Consider the following 17,168-nt stretch of genomic DNA (forward strand, 5'->3'; position numbering starts at 1 on the left):
ACAATGTTAGTCTGGATGCCAGGCACTGAAAAATCACTAGCGTGTGTGGGCTCATTGAAGAGAGCCTAAGGGGATTTTAAACTTAACTTTGCAAAAAGTTAGGTTTAAGACATTAGATGGCCCCTACTTTTCGATAGCTATTCATTGCCCATTACTGTGTGGCACAATCAATATAAAAATGTGGCTACTTATTTTATTTCTTAAAACAAGTAGCTACATTCGGAAACATTTGTAAAGGTAAATTGATAGGGAGATAGAGCTGTAAAAACCTAAATAAATAAATAAATAAATATTTTCATTCTGTATCAAGGAACATCTGAAACCATTGCTTACATAATTAATCTCAAATTCATATGGAAATTATAGGGTGTCCTGCTACAGTCTTCTTTGAAAGATTCTAAGAAACATGTTGCTTTCTAAACCATACGCACGCTGTGTCAATAAGCTTTGCGTCTGTAAAAGTTCCGTGTGCAGTTTGTGTTCTTCTTTCCCCCACGCCTCTTATCACTCCTAACTGACATCTTCCATACACATTTGTAGGAGAAAACCAGCGCCCTCAGTCTCAGCAACGTGGCTGGAGTCTTCTACATTCTCGTCGGGGGACTTGGTTTGGCCATGCTGGTGGCTTTGATTGAGTTCTGTTACAAGTCAAGAGCCGAGGCGAAGCGCATGAAGGTGGCAAAGAATGCACAGAATATTAACCCAACTTCCTCGCAGAATTCACAGAATTTTGCAACTTATAAGGAAGGTTACAACGTATATGGAATCGAAAGTGTTAAAATTTAGGGGGTAGGAACGAGGCTCTAATCCAAATTTCTAAGTGCACGCAGTAGCTTCATTGTTACGTCCTTAAGCTATTAAATGAGGAAGTTGGCCAAGGACTCGTACTGTATGTATTGTTGCTGGTTCCCCCCCCCCCACTCCCCTCCCTCATCTGCAATGAACATAGTGAACCCTTCTTTGTTGTAAGGTAGCCCTTTTTGTTGAACATGGAACGTCCTGATATAAATGTGCTTAATTATTTGTAGGCCCCTTTTTTCTGCTTTAAGTATTTTGGTTGCATTTGCTAGAGGCTTTCAGAAAGTAGCTTAAAGGGACTTGGGTCCGAGTCTCCTCTCATCAGTACTAATATGCGTAAGATGAGAACCGGGACCTGTCTCAGGTACTGAATTGAGGTAATGTATCATTTTCTTTGTCTTTCTTCCTTTCTTAAGATGATCTTGAATGATGCCATGAGAAGCAAGGCGAGGCTGTCAATTACAGGAAGTACTGGAGAAAATGGACGTGTTATGACTCCAGAATTTCCAAAAGCAGTGCATGCAGTACCTTACGTGAGTCCTGGCATGGGAATGAATGTCAGTGTGACTGATCTCTTGTGATTGATAAGAACCTTTTGAGTGCCTTACACAATGGTTTTCTTGTGCGTTAATTGTCAAAGTGGTGAGAGGCATCCAGTATCTTGAAGACTTTTCTGTCAGCCAAGAATTCTTATATTTGTGGAGTTCATCTTGAATAGTAAACGAATGCTTAGTACAAAAAAAGCCCCAGAAACATCATTTTCTACACCAGTTCAAGATGACGTTTGACTGACATGCACAGCTAACATGGAAGTACTGTATTCTAACTGAAGTCGTTGTACAGACAACACACCAGTTTCTGCAGTCACCGTTGTCAGTTCTCTGGTTCATACTGACTTAAGCACACTTGACATCAATTGCATCAAGATGTGACATGTTTTATAAGAAAAAACATTTAAAATGGAAAAAAATATTTTTAGGTATTTTCACAAACAAACTGGCTTTTAAATAAATTTGCTTCCATAATGGTTGGATATGATGAAACAAGAATTTAAACTGCGGGGAAATGGAAATTCAACAGCAACAGCAACAAGAGTTAGGCATCAATTCCATATTTTTCAAAGCCAAATATGTAAATGCGGGGAGGAAAATACAGAAATAAAAGATCAAAATCTTGTAATTTAATATTGTTCTTTAAAAAATTACTTAATATCCTATTCTTTAACATTTGGTGTTAATATTAAATTACTTGGCAATGCTTCACATTTGAAATAAACTTTTTTCTATGGTTATTTGCAAGTGGTCCAGTCAGTTTTGCTAGCCACAATTTGATTATAAAGGATCTAAAATGTAAAAGGACACTGTCAAGGCTGTTTGAAGACCCACAATTACTCCTAGAAACCTTCGTAAGAGTGTGACATTTCATTTGGAACACAGATCCTGCCATAAAATTTAAATCTTTATTTCAGATCTTTATTCTGAGCCTCTTCACATGTTTTGATGTGAGGACCAACTTGCTTCACACTTGATTAATATTAACTAAAGTTCACAGTACCTTTGAAACCTGATTCAAATCCTTTGTACACCCAGTAGGTACAGTATTTCCAGTCCACTTTGTTTTACTTTGTATTTGGGAAAGGTAAAAATGGTAAGAAATAGCCTTGTCTACCAGAGGTCCCACTGACTGGTGTGTACTATCGTGCCATTCTGGCAGGAACTTATAAGCTGAAAAACACTTTATAGAATTCAGGGATATACTGCACTGAAGTTTAAAATGTGAAATTGAAATAAAAATATCAGATCTGACCATGCCCCATATCATGCAAATAAATGAACATAGTATAGCAAATTAAAGTTTGGTTAATATCCAATTCTAGTTTAGGTTTTTATAGGTAAAGGAATATCTAAGAAGATCACTATTTAAAACCTTAAGACAACCAAGTCACAACTCCCAGCCTACCTCCCAAACAAGAGAGCTAATTTAATGTTTCCAAACTCAGACAATGAATTCTGATTTTCTTTTCTTTCTTTTTCTTTTTGTTTTTTTGCGGGGGGGGGGGGGGACCTTGACAATGTTCCTTGATGTTAATTTTCATAATAGCCCTAAGTTTTGAGATGCACTTATTGTATTTGTAACAATAAATGGATTTAAATGAGTCATATTTACAGTGAGTGCTTTTCTAGAATGGCTTTAAGTCAGTCAGCCCACTTTCCATTGGAATAACTTCAGGTATCCAAATCTACTGGCAAAATAAATATTTTTCCCTAGGAGTGGTGCTGCTACATTCTGAAAAAGCAAAAAAGATCTATCCATTATAGTGGTGTGTATTACTTCAGCTTTCTCTTAAGGACTAAATGGTGCAGACTTGACAGAAGAGATTTCATTTCTTCAGGTTTTCCAGAACCAATGCTTATTTATTTTAACATTATTAAGAGAAACACTACACTGTAAATTTGTTGCTGATTTTAAATCCTTTCTTTTTGGTGCAGGCTAGTATAGGTTTTATCCTTCATGCGCATGTGCGCAGAATTCAATAATTGTGTGATATCTTTATACTGATATCCTGTGGCATTGAATCCTCTAACAGTAAACCTCCCATTTCTCAGGAGCTTATAGCGTTACAAACTACAGTTGCCCTGACCACATCTAATCAGGAAATTGGGGTGCAACTGATTGCATTGAGAATCGTTATTCAGCGCAACAGTGGCCAGTTAGAGCAATGTTTATATGGCACTTCCATTCAATTTCCTTTAAAAAAAACATTGCTCCTGCATACAACGGAAGTTTATTTTATTGTACCTCTGGGCCTACTTCTCTTTAAAGTGTAGCGTATAAATCTTCCTTTGTCAAGCCTGTATATAAAGGAAATAATGTAAAGTTATATTTTCATGTTTTTATACTTACCAACATGATGGGAATACATAATGTATGGGTATTTCAATTACTAATAATGTTGATTGGGACATCTCATTTTTAAAAGAAGGTAATCATAATTTAATATCCATGTTACAGTACACTGGTATATTGCTATATAAAGTATTCTGTGTGCATTTAAGGGGGGGGGGAGTAGTGAAGAATGACAACAGCTGTCTAAGGGTTTTTAAAATTCATTTTATAGAAAACTGTTATGGAACGACCAAAATGTTTATGAACTAATTCTTGTGTAAATTACAAAATGTCCTTTACTGTACCCTTTTGTTTACACAGTATGGTATCTTTATTTCTGCTTTGTTAAGTGGGTATCAGTACAAAGCTGGTCATACACTTTTAAAGGCTTCTAAAGCTAGGATCATTTCCAGTTTCTCATGTGTACTTATATGAAAGCAAATGCTCCTGATTTTATTTTTAAATCTAACACACAATGGCTTTTTGAAGTGTTGTACAAAATACAATCATACATAAAATTTGTTCTTTTTTTAAAAAGCAGATAATTATTAAGTGGTTTGTTTAGTATTTTTTATATATTGTTTTTGTTCGGAGAAAGATACTTCAATTATCTTCATAAAAAAGAAAAAGCAGTTTCTAAAGAAGAGGCATGCCCTCATATGGATTTTGCCAAGCAATATTCCCATCCAGAAAATATTTGCTCATTCAAGAAACAATACATTATGGTTTGTAAACACAGCCCATAACTTCATTGTACTGCATAATACAGTATAACCATCTTATTGGAGGGTCCGTCACAAATGAACAGAACAATATGGGACTCAGTAGGTGTTGAAAGTAAATATTAATTGTCCAGTTCTTATGTATGCTCCAGAAATGTTTAAAAATGGTTTAAACTAGACCAGTGGATAAGTACAGATTATGCTGAACCAAATATTCAGTGATGCAACAGATTTCAGAGATTAGCATGATATGAATTTGACCTAAAAATACACTATTGGCTTTGCAGATTTCATAAACATTTCAATTCAATAAATGCCACCTTGGTATAAAGTGTAAGGAGACTTTTTCAGTTCAATAGGAACAAAATATGGATTAACAATAATAATATTGGCATAGGTTTTGTGGAGCTTGGATTATATTTTGCCGTGGGATTCTTTAGAGAATCGTAGGGTAAGGCAAGGTTGAAACAACTCTGGTCCACCTGGATCTGAAATGAATGACTTGCCCACATCACCAAAGCCTACTTTGATGTTAGGCTTTCCACATTTTCAACTCAGGGTTTCATTTGAACTAAAGCTTTGAGTTAAGGTACATTCCAGGAACTTGTTTTTTAAAGCCAGATCTCAACCTATGAAACAAGAATTTTTAAAAAAAAGTTCTGAGCAAGTACATAATGGACCGGGTCTCACGATCAGTGAGACCTGGTTTACGGCACTGAGCAGGAAGTGCAGGCTAAGCCCGCTCTCCCCGCTCACGAGCAGGCAGGGAGCCCTGGGCAGCCAGATCGGCCACCCACACGATGGCCTGCTCTGAGACGGAGCCAGTGGGGGCTGGGGAGCTCGGGCGCTGCATGGCCCCCGGAAGCCCCAGTATGCCCTGCACAAGCATGCAGGGCATACTGGGGAGACCTCCAAGCCGGGAGGCTGCTTTTAAGCCTCCCGGCCGGGGGTCTACTCGCAAGTAGCCGCTGTGCGGAGCCACGCCGCGGCTACTCACGAGCAGATAGCCCGGGTTTGCAGAGCGCTCACTCCACAAACCCGGGCTAAGGGGTGGGCTACAGGAGCGGGTTAGCCGCTCCAGAACCACCAGGCTCGGCTGCGAGCCCGGTGGTTCTTATGATCACAAAAAGCGGGCTAGGATTTTCCTAGCCAGATTTTTGTGATTGTAAGAATAGCCCCAATGTGTTTTCTTTGGTACTAAATACATCTAGCCCACTTCTCCATATTTGGAGCTAGGAGAAAGGGCTTCTAGTTCAAAAAGCCACTGTTCCACATGCAATTAAGAGCTATAGGTCTCCAGATTATAGTGGGGATGCACAAAAGTTGAATACAAGTTCCTCAAGAGTGCATGAGGACTCTATCAAGTATAGACTTTGTTTCTTTGTAGCTTCAGAGTACTCCCGCAGAAAGAAAAGGAAATCCATGGAAGTCAATGTTCTCAGTTTATGCTGCCAAGCTTGGGATTTTAAAATACAGTGGATGACATTCTGTGCTTATTAAAATGACTGAAGGCTGGGTGAGTGGGCAGGCGGGGGGGGGGGAGACTGTGCTGAACTAACCTTTCTTCCAAGACGAACTCTGTGCCCTCTCTGCTGACTCCTTGCCATGTGGCTTGGTTGCACACACAAGCGGCACTCCTGGGGGTTGTGCAACTTTCCAGAAGCTGTCCTGGCCTCCGGGAATACCACAATGTACCACATTGGGCAATTCCTCCATCAGATGGGTGCTGTAGGTATTCGTCTCTGTGTCTCCTTGGGCTGCATGACACAACTAGGTATCTGAGGGACCGGGAGGAAGATCTCACATCTTTTTACCCGGGTAAAAACTGGTGTAAAAACCCTGGGCTACCCAGCGGGGCAGCACCAGGATCTGCAACAATTCCTGTGCTTCACATGAGCATCCCTCTCCTGGTAAGGCTGTGCAAGCCCAAGTAGGGCTGCTCGTGTGAACAGCCTCAATGTTAGCATAGGATTTCTATGCTACCTCCAGTTGCAAAGCAGTAAGCCACACATTACTATTCATTAGAAAGCCACAATAGGATTAGACTACTTGCTTCCATGCCCTTTTTGTGGGCTTCCCAGAGGCATCTGGTTGCCCACTGTGGGAAAGAGGATGCTGGACTAGATGGATTTGTGGTCTGATCCACCAGGGCTCTTTTTCTATTCTTAAAATGTTATTTATCTTTACTGCATTTTTTAAGAGAGTCAACTTTAACCATGGTTATTCAGCTACTTGTAGAAGCAGTCTCATTCAACTCAGTGTTGTGAATCATGTTCACTTGCCCCCCACACCTCTCACATGAAGGTGAAAGATGCAGTAAATGTGCTAAACTATGTTTGGACTGTTTTATTAATTTACATGTCTTCTACCAGTTTTTAACTGGTCTATGCAGCGCAGGCATATATTCTACCAAGGAGAGAATCAGGAAACATCTGCTTGCCTTGTGTCTCACCCCAACTCCAGGCATCAGATCAATGATATGTCTGGTTTTTCTTCCACTACAACTTAAGTTTTTTTCTGAGGTGGACTTGTCTGTGTCATCAGCCCTCTAGCTGGTGAGATTTGGGGCCAATGAGTCCATTAGGGTTGATGGAGGATCCCTACCCCAGGTCTCTTTGAGCTGGTAACCCATGAGATGTTGATAAGCTTCCCTTCAGATGTGGTCACCATGCATTGTCCCCTAAATCTCCTCTTCCCTCCTACCTGCACTGAACTCTGTTGTAACCCATGTATATGGTGAAAGACGTATGGCTAAATGAACCAAATACTGAGCCCATACCATGTGACAGTGTATAGTGGGTGGGAAAAGCTCCTTGTCTGCAACCAGGAGGTTTTCCTCACTACAATGGTAGTGCTTCTTCAGAATTGTCTTTACAACTAGGGCCAGCGTGGTGTAGTGATTAGAGTGCTGGACTAGGATTGGGGAGACCCGAGTTCAAATCCCCATTCAGCCATGAAACTAGCTGGGTGACTCTGGGCCAGTCACTTCTCTCTCAGCCTAACCTACTTCACAGGTTTGTTGTGAAAGAGAAACTCAGGTATGTAGTACACCGCTCTGGGCTCCTTGGAGGAAGAGTGGGATATAAATATAATAATAATAATAATAATAATAATAATAATAAATAAATAACTAAGCATTCATACTTTAAACAACAGATCCCAGCTTCCCCCCTGCTGATTAGACCTCCAATGCATCACATAATAGCCAGAAAAATGTTATGTTCAAATGCACTGGAGGTCTAATCGGCGGGGGGGGGGGAGGCCAGGATCTATTGTTTAAAGTATGAATGCTTAGTTGCAGATATGTACTGAAGAAGCAGTAAATCACAGTGAGAAAAACTTCCAGTTTAGAAATAGGAACCAAAAACCTTCTACTCATTCCCACTAGTGACCATCTACTCTTGCCCTGTCAGAATCTGGCTAGGTGGGAAGGCACCTTTTTAACGTGGTGATTCTCTTTATTTAGCAGGGGAAAGAGTAACTGGCCCTATCCAGCCCCAGCACAGTACCTCCAGTGACTGTTGCTGGTCTCCATCTTATGTTTCTTTTTAGACTGGAAGCCCTTTGGGAACGAGGTTCCATCTCAATCGTTAATTCACTCATTCTCTATGTAAACTGCTTTGGAAACTTTTGTTGAAAAGCGGTATATAAATATTTGTTGTTTGTCTGATTTACAACTATCACACTTAATTTGAAATGGCTGGAACAAAAGATAACTGAAACATTGACTCTGGCTGATCATCACAGAGAGGTGCATTCTGATTTTTGGCAATAATCTATAGCTCTAGCCCTGTGTAGCCCTGAGCTTATATTTGTGTCTGTCTTCTCTTTCTGGAATCGAGGATTAGGTAGATCCTAGGCAAGCAACAAACAAAGTGAATGGCAATGGTCATGGCATAGGAATTTCTGAGACAATGTAGCATATGAAGTGAAGAGGCAGTCAGAGTGCTTAGTGAATGAACTTGCAGTAGTCTGTATTGAGTGGTAGCCAACTATATTGGATATTAACATGTGATTTGTGTGTGTGTTCCTTAACACAGTGCTATTACCCAGCTCATATTCTGCTGTGGGAGGGCAGTTTACCCTCACACCACAGAGAGAGAAAGAATGGGGCAGGACCCACAACTGGCCTCATGTGGTCTAGGCAATCATGGGCAGGACTGGTAGTGCCTCTTAAAGCAGCTATACCTCCACTCATTCACAGTTCAAGCTGAAGAGGAAACCTCCCCACCTAGACCTTTACATGCATGTATGATCAACAGACATGAATTTTTCTCCGATACCAACAGCTGCCTACAGAAAGAACCCAGGATTTAAAAGATGGACATGTTACTGTTCAAATGTTTAAATTGCTTCAAATAGCCATATTAAAAAGTGTTTGTATATATATATATTCTGTGTCCTGTTTAACCACCCACAACATCAAATTATTCTTTTTTAGATCAGAGGCTCTCTTAATGCTTGATGTATGTTATGAATGTATCAATTTAGATGTTTGTTTCCTACCTAAGTGCTTGCTTGAATGTCCCAAGCCCAGTATTGGAAAGACCCTATGGCACCATACCTTAAAATTACAATATTATCCATACTAATGTTCATTTAGGTAACTCAAAATGGGCCTTTGTAATGTGATATTTTATTTATTTGTTTTTATTTATCAAATTTGTACACCACCCCAAACTTTCATATCTGGGCGGTTAACAATAGCATTAACATATACAAAAACTAAAAAAACAATTTAACAATTTAAAAATAAACCAGAAATTAAAAGCTAACAATTTAGGAAGCTGAGAAAGTTTGGGCGAAAAGATGGGTTTTCAAGGGTTTTTAGAAAATTGCCACAGATGGGGAGGATCGTATCTCAGCAGGATGTGCATTCCACAATCTCAGGGCAGCGACCGAGAAGGCCCGTCTCTGTGTAGCCACCAAACGAGTTGGCGGTAACTGGAGATGGACCTCCCCAGATGACCTCAATGGATGGTGGGGCTCGTAGTGAAAAAGACACTCTCTTAAATACCCAGGGCCTAAGCCATTTAGGGCTTTATCCTCTCTAATAAAACGCTTGGTGTCCGTCCGTGGACGGGCACCAAGCGTGTGTTCGTGCCTCCCTGCCCTGTTCTGCGCCTGCGCGAAGCGCAGGCGCAGAACAGGGCAAGGGAGACATGAGGGCCGGCACCCGGTGGCCATCTTGGGCGGCCAGAAGCGGCCGCCCTGAAGAAGCCGGGAATGCGGGGAAGGAGGAGACTGGCCGAGGCGGCGGCGAAGCCGCCGCCTCGGCCAGAGGACGCAGCGCGGCCAAGGCGGCGGTGGAGCCGTGCCGCCGAAGCCGGGCGGGGGGAGGAGGTGACGGGGTAAGCCGGCCGAGGTGGCGGCAGAGCCGCCGCCGAGGCCTGGCACCGCCGCCGCAGCCAGGCGGCTGCGAGTCCTTGGGGCCCTTGCCCGTCCGGGGAGACCGGCCGGGAATGTGAGGCGGGGGCGGACCGGACCGGCAGCGCCGCCCCCAGAGTCTGCCCGGCCGCCACCGCCCACTCTCCCGCCCTCCCAGCTGCCCACATACTCCTTCCCCGCTCCCCCCCCGCAAATGATTAAGGGCCAAAACGGCCCAGAAGAATGCCTCCGCGGCCGCCGCCATGGCCGCCAACCGCCCTCCCAGCTGGCCGAGACCTCCTTACCCGAAGCAGCCCGCGACAGTCGGGCGAACTAAAAGCTGTTTTTGCGAAGAAGAGAGGAGCTCCCGAACAGAGCTCCTCTCTGTGCTAAGTCTCTCCCCGAAGTGGTGCTTTGGGCGCAAAGGACACCTATTGCGTCCTTTGCGTCCATAGCAGCAGTTTGGGCATTGGCTTAGCACAGAGAGGAGCTCTGTTCCGGAGCTCCTCTCTTCTTCGCAAAAAATGGATTTTTGATCGCCCGACTGTCGCGGGCTGCTTTGGGTAAGGAAGTCTCGGCCAGCTGGGAGGGCGTGGGGGGGGGAGGCCAGAGGAAGTGGGGCGGGGGGGGGAACTCTCCCCTACTAGCGCCCGTTATCACAACGGGCCTGAAACACTAGTAAGTTATAACTAGCACTTTGTATTTTGTCCGGTAACCTATTGGCAGCCAGTGTAGCTCCATCAGTAAAGGAGTAACATGGTCTCTCCGAGATGATCCAGAGACCAACCTGGCTGCCACATTCTGAACCAGCTGAAGTTTCCGGACTGCGTACAAAGGCAGCCTCATGTAGAGTGCATTACAGAAGTCAAGTCTGGAGGTTACCAACTGATGTACCACTGTTTTGAGGTCATTGATCTCAAGAAACAGGCGCAGCTGGAGTATCAGCCTGAGCTGTAGAAAAGCACCCCTGGCCACCGCCTCAACCTGAGAAACCAGGGGAAAGTGTGAATCTAGAAGTACTCCCAAACTGCAAACCTGTTCCTTTTGGGGAAATGTGACCCCATCTAGAACAGGTAGATCAAAATTGTCTCTAGTGTTCTGACCCCGCACAATAAGTACCTCCGTCTTATATGGATTCAGCCTCCGTTTATTCTCCATCATCCAGCCCATTATTGCTTCCAGGCAGGCATTTAGGGAGGATATGCCAGCTCCTGAAGAAGTTGGCATGGAGAAGTAGATCTGGGTATCATCAGCATACTGGTAACACCCAGCTCCAAATCCCCTGATGATCTCTCCCAGCGGTTTCATGTAGATGTTAAAAAGCATTGGAGAAAGTACGGACCCTTGAGGGACAAGATACTTAAGCTCAGATTTCGAAGAGCAACAATCTCCAATCGACATCTTCTGGAATCTATCCAAGAGGTAGGAGTGGAACCACTGCAAAGCCATGCCTCCAACTCCCAACCCCCTCAGACGCTCCAGAAGGATACTATGGTCGATAGTATCGAAAGCCGCCGAGAGATCCAAAAGGACCACAGAGTCACACTTCCTCTGTCAATTCCTAATTGGAGATCATCCATCAGGCTGACCAAAGCAGTCTCCACCCCATAGCCCGCCCGAAAACCAGTTTGAAATGGGTCTAGAAAGGCCACCACTCTCTCAATTACCTTGCCCAGCCATGGGAGGTTGGAAACAGGCCTATAGTTGCTCAACTCTGAGTGATCTAATGCAGGCTTCTTTAGAAGAGGTCTAATGATTGCCTCCTTAAGGCAAGGAGACATCCTGCCCTCCCTCAGAGAAGCATTTATGATTTCCACCAGGCTGCCTACAACAGCCTCTCTTCATGGTAAGGGAGGCATTTAAATATGTGACTGATTTAGCAAATCTTATCATGACATTTTAACAATATCTGATGTCCTTGGTCAGATGCTTGAAAAAATCTAGTCAAAACTTACATGAGTGTTCCTATCCCAAATTTGGAATTTGCCACCCTTTTCACCATCATGCGTACGTACACATGACTACATACAAGTCTTTCAACAATGACCTTCCATTGGCTGCTCTGCATTTATTCAAAATGTTTTACTTAAGAAGAATTTTCTTTTATTCTGGTATCATTAGAATTCCATCTGGTACACTGAGCATCATTCGTTATTAAGTCATCTATTAGCTTAGTGGTTGATTAGTGTAATTGACTATTCTTGTACTATAGGTGACAGACCAGCATCACTGGTAAAAATTAATGATGCCCTCCACTCATCACATGTGTGGCAAATTCTGTTGATATATGATAACATTGATCAGAAGCTTTCTAGGCCTTAGTTTCCATGTCATGTTTAACAGTCAGCCTCTCTATGCTAAAAATGGCATTGTGTTGTGCCCTGGCAACTTGCTTCCCATTCCAACTACAGAGCTGGGGTAGGAAAGCTCTTCTATTTTTGTTTACCCAGTATTAAGCTTATTCACACACCACAATGGGTTTGGGCAGCGGTGAAGGCAAGAGCCTACAAGCCTTCCCCCACATGACCAAAGCCCACCAGGGCTCCACCACTTGCTTGGCCACACAAATGGCACTGCAGTGAGCCAGGCAGTGCTTGAGCGCGAGGGGAAGGAAACCAGGCTGCCAGATATCCCACAATGCACTGCATGAGGAAAAACAGCTCCCTGATTCCTGGCCGCTCCTTTCCCCAGCTCTATGGTCCAGATGGCTGCTCACAGACCAGGAGCATCTGCTAGCAGTGCACACGCCCACACAACCAGAGAACGAGGTAGGAGATGTGTGCTTGTCCTTTTACCTCACTTTAAGCCTGAGTTCCAAATCAGGGCTAAAGGGGGAAGGGTGACAGAATTAAGAGTGATCCTGTTGCTTCACATAAACTGCCCTACCTGGACTAGCCCTGTCCTTTTTATCTGGTTCTACCACCAAGCAGCAAATGAGACAGTATAATAGTTTCCCCTATAATAAATGCCAACCTGTTTTGTCTTAGCAGAAAACAGGGTGCCAGGCTTGGGAGGCACAGCCTAAATGAGGTTTCTCCATCAGGATGAAACTTCAGCAAACTTCAGAACCATTTCAAGCGAGTGGAATAACTAAACAACATGTCCAGAACAAATTGACAGGGTAAAGAGTTTGAAGACGTAGGGTCTCAAAGGAGGTGACTCAACACTGAATTTCATTTTTCTCCTTTCTTCCTCTTTGCAGCATGGACAGCATACACAAGTGTCGCCCATCTGTGTATCATTACTAATTGATGGATTCAAAGATACATCAGAAATAATTTTTTAAACCAATGCAATTCTTAAACATGCGCATTGTTTGTGCTATGAGCTAAATACAACTTTTTAACCTAGACCTATTTCATTTTCCAGAGAGTAAGGGTCTATGACTTGCAACATTGTTGGCATATTAACAGAAGCCAGTACTTTGAGTAGCATTGCCCATTGCCACAGCTACTTTTGTCTAGGATTGACAACATTTTTAAGAAGTGAAATTTGAAGAAATCCCAGGATTTCTTCTAAGGCTGAAAGATCTGAAATTTTTCAAGGAATGCCAAAGTGGTTTCTATAAGACAAGCAAAATTTCTTAGGAGGTTTTTGTTCACCCATCCTTGTTGCTAGGATAAATTAAACTGCTGATGTAAGGCTAATATTTCTCTACCACTCCCTACTAGCTGCCACTTTTTGGTGGGTGTCAGTTGCCTGGTGTCCTTGGCTTTAGCTGTCAGATTTGAAGAAGATTCATGTAGCAGTTATGTATACTCCAGAGACAAAAAAGAGGTAAAGTCAGCTTCTGTAGGGGTGTGGAGTGGGAATTATTGAAAGACTGAATAGTGAACAGATACAGGATCACAATAGGCCATCCTGCTCTCAAGCACATGGGGGAGGAACATCAGTGCTCATGTCTCCCCAACGGCCTCTCTGTAGCTGTATATAATATTGTAAATCTCCCAGGGGACGGGGTGGGCTCCTAGCCTTTCTTGAATTCCAAAATGACTGGGTAAGCACCAAAAAAAAAAAGAAAAGAAAAAAGAAAAAGAAAAAGTCAGCATCCGGAACAGCCAGGGGAGGCGGTTAGTTTGTCACCTGAGTCTCCCTCCTGGCTTGGTGTATTCAACCAGTTCCTTCTCCTGGAAAACTCCTGGCTCCAATACTCAGAAGCAGTCCTTCATCATCAGCTGCCTTATCTTTAAATACCCTAGTGCAGAACTGACAGGGCTTAAAACCTACTTCCAGCTCTACCCCCTTCCTGACCTTGCTTCCTGTTTCCTGCCACACCCAACCTAGTTGTCCTCCTGGAGCCGTTTCCTGCAGCTCTCCCTGTCTTGTCTTCTTGGCCCCATTGGGATCCAACCAGCCTGGACCCTTCTCACCCCTACTGCCCCCTGAAGGGAACGAAAGCCCAACAGGAGGGATGCCACACCCTTCTCCAGACTCCACAGGGCCACCCCAGCAACCAGGTAACATGGCATCCCAACAAATACTACTTTGAGCATTTTAAAAAGTATTTTTATCTTTGTGTTGAGGGGAGGTTCTGACAAATCACTCCCATGCAGTTAAGAGGTGGTGAGACAGTTGGAGAAAGAGAGGACAGATGCACATACCTACACTCTTCCCATATGCATTTGGCAAGGCCAATTAGAGTATCTACCAGCCCACAGCCTTATTAATCAATAACATATATAACATGCTAGTAACATAGGCCCACGTACAACGCAGAGAAATGTTTGTGGTTCAGCATCACCCCTACTGCTGCATGTGTCTCAAAAACTATACAGGCTGTTGGCAGAAGAGGGCTATACTACTCTGACTTAAAATTGCACAACCACAGTTGCGTAATGCTGCCTCCATTATTTCCAACAGACTTCATGTCACATAGGTGGAGCTGTGCAATTTGAAGTCAGAATAGAACAGACTACAACAGCACCAGTGATGTTTCAGACACACACAGAAGATTGGGCAGCAACGAGTGTGTGTGTGTGTGTGTGTGTGTGTGTGTGTGTGTGTGTGTGTGTAGCTGTAGCCCCATGGTGGAGCATCTGCTTTGCATACAGAAGGTCCCAAGTTCAACACCTGGGCATCTCCAAGTAGGGCTAGGAAAAGCTCCTACCTGAAACCTTGAAAAACCATTGCCTGTCACTGGCCACATTTGCACATAATGCAGAACCGCTACCCACCCCTACCCACCCCACTCTCCTGTCCGCATTCGGACAAAATGAAGAGTGTCCTCTCTGCAGTCTGCAGTCTGAGTGTTCCCTCTGGTGAGGGAACTGGCTGTGTGGAGGCTTTCTTCTTGCTTGAAGGACAGCCCACACAGCCAATCACATATGGAAAATGGGAGGCGCTTCCTCCCTCAACTCCAGTTGGAGTGCATACAGCCCCAGTGCTGCATTCGCATGTAATGCTCCCAGAAAGGAACCCTGGACCTGAGCAGCAACACTCACTACAAATGGAGGGTTCAAATTGGAGTCTCTGAAGCAAAACCTCGGGTCACTAAAGGAATGGAACTGGAGTTACATGTTTTCGAATGTAATGTTAAAGAAACCTCTGGTCCCTACAACTCCAGTTATCTATTACATATGAATGCAGCCACTGTAAACAATACTGAGCTAGATGAACCAATAGTTTGACTTGTGGCCACTGTTATTTAATCTGAATTCTTCTGCAACAGAAATTCAAAGGCCATTAACTACTGCCCTAGCACTTGTAGCACTCCATTCTCTTAGCTCTTTGGTTTTACTAGTTTTTTAAAAAATAGTGCTGACTTGCTATTTGTGGAAAGAATGTTACCATTTCATGCTTTCAAACGATAACAGCTTTAATCTTCAAACTAGAGAATTTTGCTTTGGGAATAGTGTTGGCTTGTCTAAAGTTAATCCCATTGGCTTCAGTACAACTCTTGATGGGTAATTGGTTTTGAATTGTGGCTTAGATCAGCAATAGAATAAAGTGCATGAATACAGCAGTAAATCCATGAGATCAGACTAAGAAAGGTGGGGTTTTTCTATCTCCCATATAGCAATGTTGCAGACAACTCTGGTTATTACAGGTTAAATATACCTGTAATAACCCACATTGAGAAGATGTGTATTTGTATTGCTGGTTTGGCCATGTCAAAGATTCTATTTTTGAGAACATTATATTATAGTGAAGTAGGGTTTAAGTGCTTTCTTGGAGACTCTCCACAATATGTCATTGAGAAAAATGGCTTCAGCAGTAGATAAATCTTGCCATTGGTTTATGGAATTCTTCAGACCTGAGGACTGAAGTGACAATTATGAAACCTGTTTAAAAACAACAACTGTCACTGCAGGAGATTAAAGACTGTTTTTGCTACAGCAATGATACTGTGATGTTACTTACTGAGAATAACTTTCTCATGCTCATGCTTTTTTTAAAAAAATGTACTCTTTCCTTAAGAGCTTAAAATGTACCAATGTTAAAAATTTTACCATTGATAATGAACATTACTTTGACTTCCCATTATTCAGTCTACACATGTATCAGAATGAGGAGATAGAATGGACTGTACCATTTCAATTTACAGGGTTAGTTCACATCTTTGAACACTTTCAAATTCGTTAAAAAGTCTTTACATGTAGAAAACTAGCTCAGGAAAGAATGGGCTGGGCTCAAACCTCTCTTCTTGACACGCTAGGTTTTTAAAAATTTGCATCAAACATCTGTCTTTTTTTAAAAAAAACATGAGGCATTAAAAATACATCCTGCACCTGCTAATTGAAATGGTACAATCCACTCAAGCACTTCAGAATTCTGCCAGCTTATTCTTCTATGTGTGTGCACCAGGCCTAAGTAAGTAATTGGATGGTTTCTGCAGAGAAACATGAGAACCACTTCAAACATTTTTTTAAAAGTGGCTATAGTAAGAGTTTCATATGGCGACCTTGCTGCATCATTTCCCCTTGGATAAGTATTTGCATGAACATTCCCTGTGTAAGAACTTTCAGATGTTACTTCATCAGAGGGAACACTTTCAAGTGTTTTCTCTTATGTAGTCCCCATATGAAAAAGACATGGGGATATGATGAGAATGTGCCCGCCCTGACATCACTGATGTCCTGATGCGCTGCCAGGATGTCATTTAAGTGTGTGAGGGAGCGATCATCCCAATTGCCCCTCGACACACACTCCAAAGTGCTATTTAAATATGACACTGTCCAGTATTGTCAGGACAGGCACACTCTCAGGGTAACCTCATCCGCCTTGCATGTAGAGGCCAGTGATCATCTGAACAAGCTGATGGCAAAGTCCCCATGTGAGAATGTTATCCCACCCACCCCAGCCCCTGAATTGTACTAATCTGAATGTAAGCCTAAAACAGTTTTCTACTGTAATGTCATATAGCTGGAAACATTCTGAACAGCTAATTACTGTTGT

The 17,168-nt window shown here is 42.9% G+C and overlaps 1 protein-coding gene across 7 annotated transcripts in view; it reads left to right on the forward strand.

Moving 5' to 3' along the window:
* The window catches only part of GRIA2 (glutamate ionotropic receptor AMPA type subunit 2), a 114,582-nt gene extending 110,350 nt beyond the window's left edge, over positions 1-4,232 (forward strand). For 3 of the 7 annotated variants that reach the window (XM_053257192.1, XM_053257186.1, XM_053257185.1), the window contains 2 exons: positions 541-675; positions 1,215-4,232. In XM_053257192.1, coding sequence (XP_053113167.1) covers positions 541-675; positions 1,215-1,379 — 300 coding nt within the window. In that variant the 3' untranslated portion in view covers positions 1,380-4,232. Of the gene's footprint in view, positions 1-540; positions 790-1,214 lie in introns of those variants that run through there. The other 4 variants (XM_053257188.1, XM_053257187.1, XR_008308853.1 and 1 more) reach the window with 3 other exon arrangements.
* Positions 4,233-17,168: the final 12,936 nt, after the last annotated feature.

The sequence above is a fragment of the Hemicordylus capensis genome, chromosome 5 (assembly GCF_027244095.1).
Source record: "Hemicordylus capensis ecotype Gifberg chromosome 5, rHemCap1.1.pri, whole genome shotgun sequence".
Taxonomy (NCBI): Eukaryota; Metazoa; Chordata; class Lepidosauria; order Squamata; family Cordylidae; genus Hemicordylus; species Hemicordylus capensis.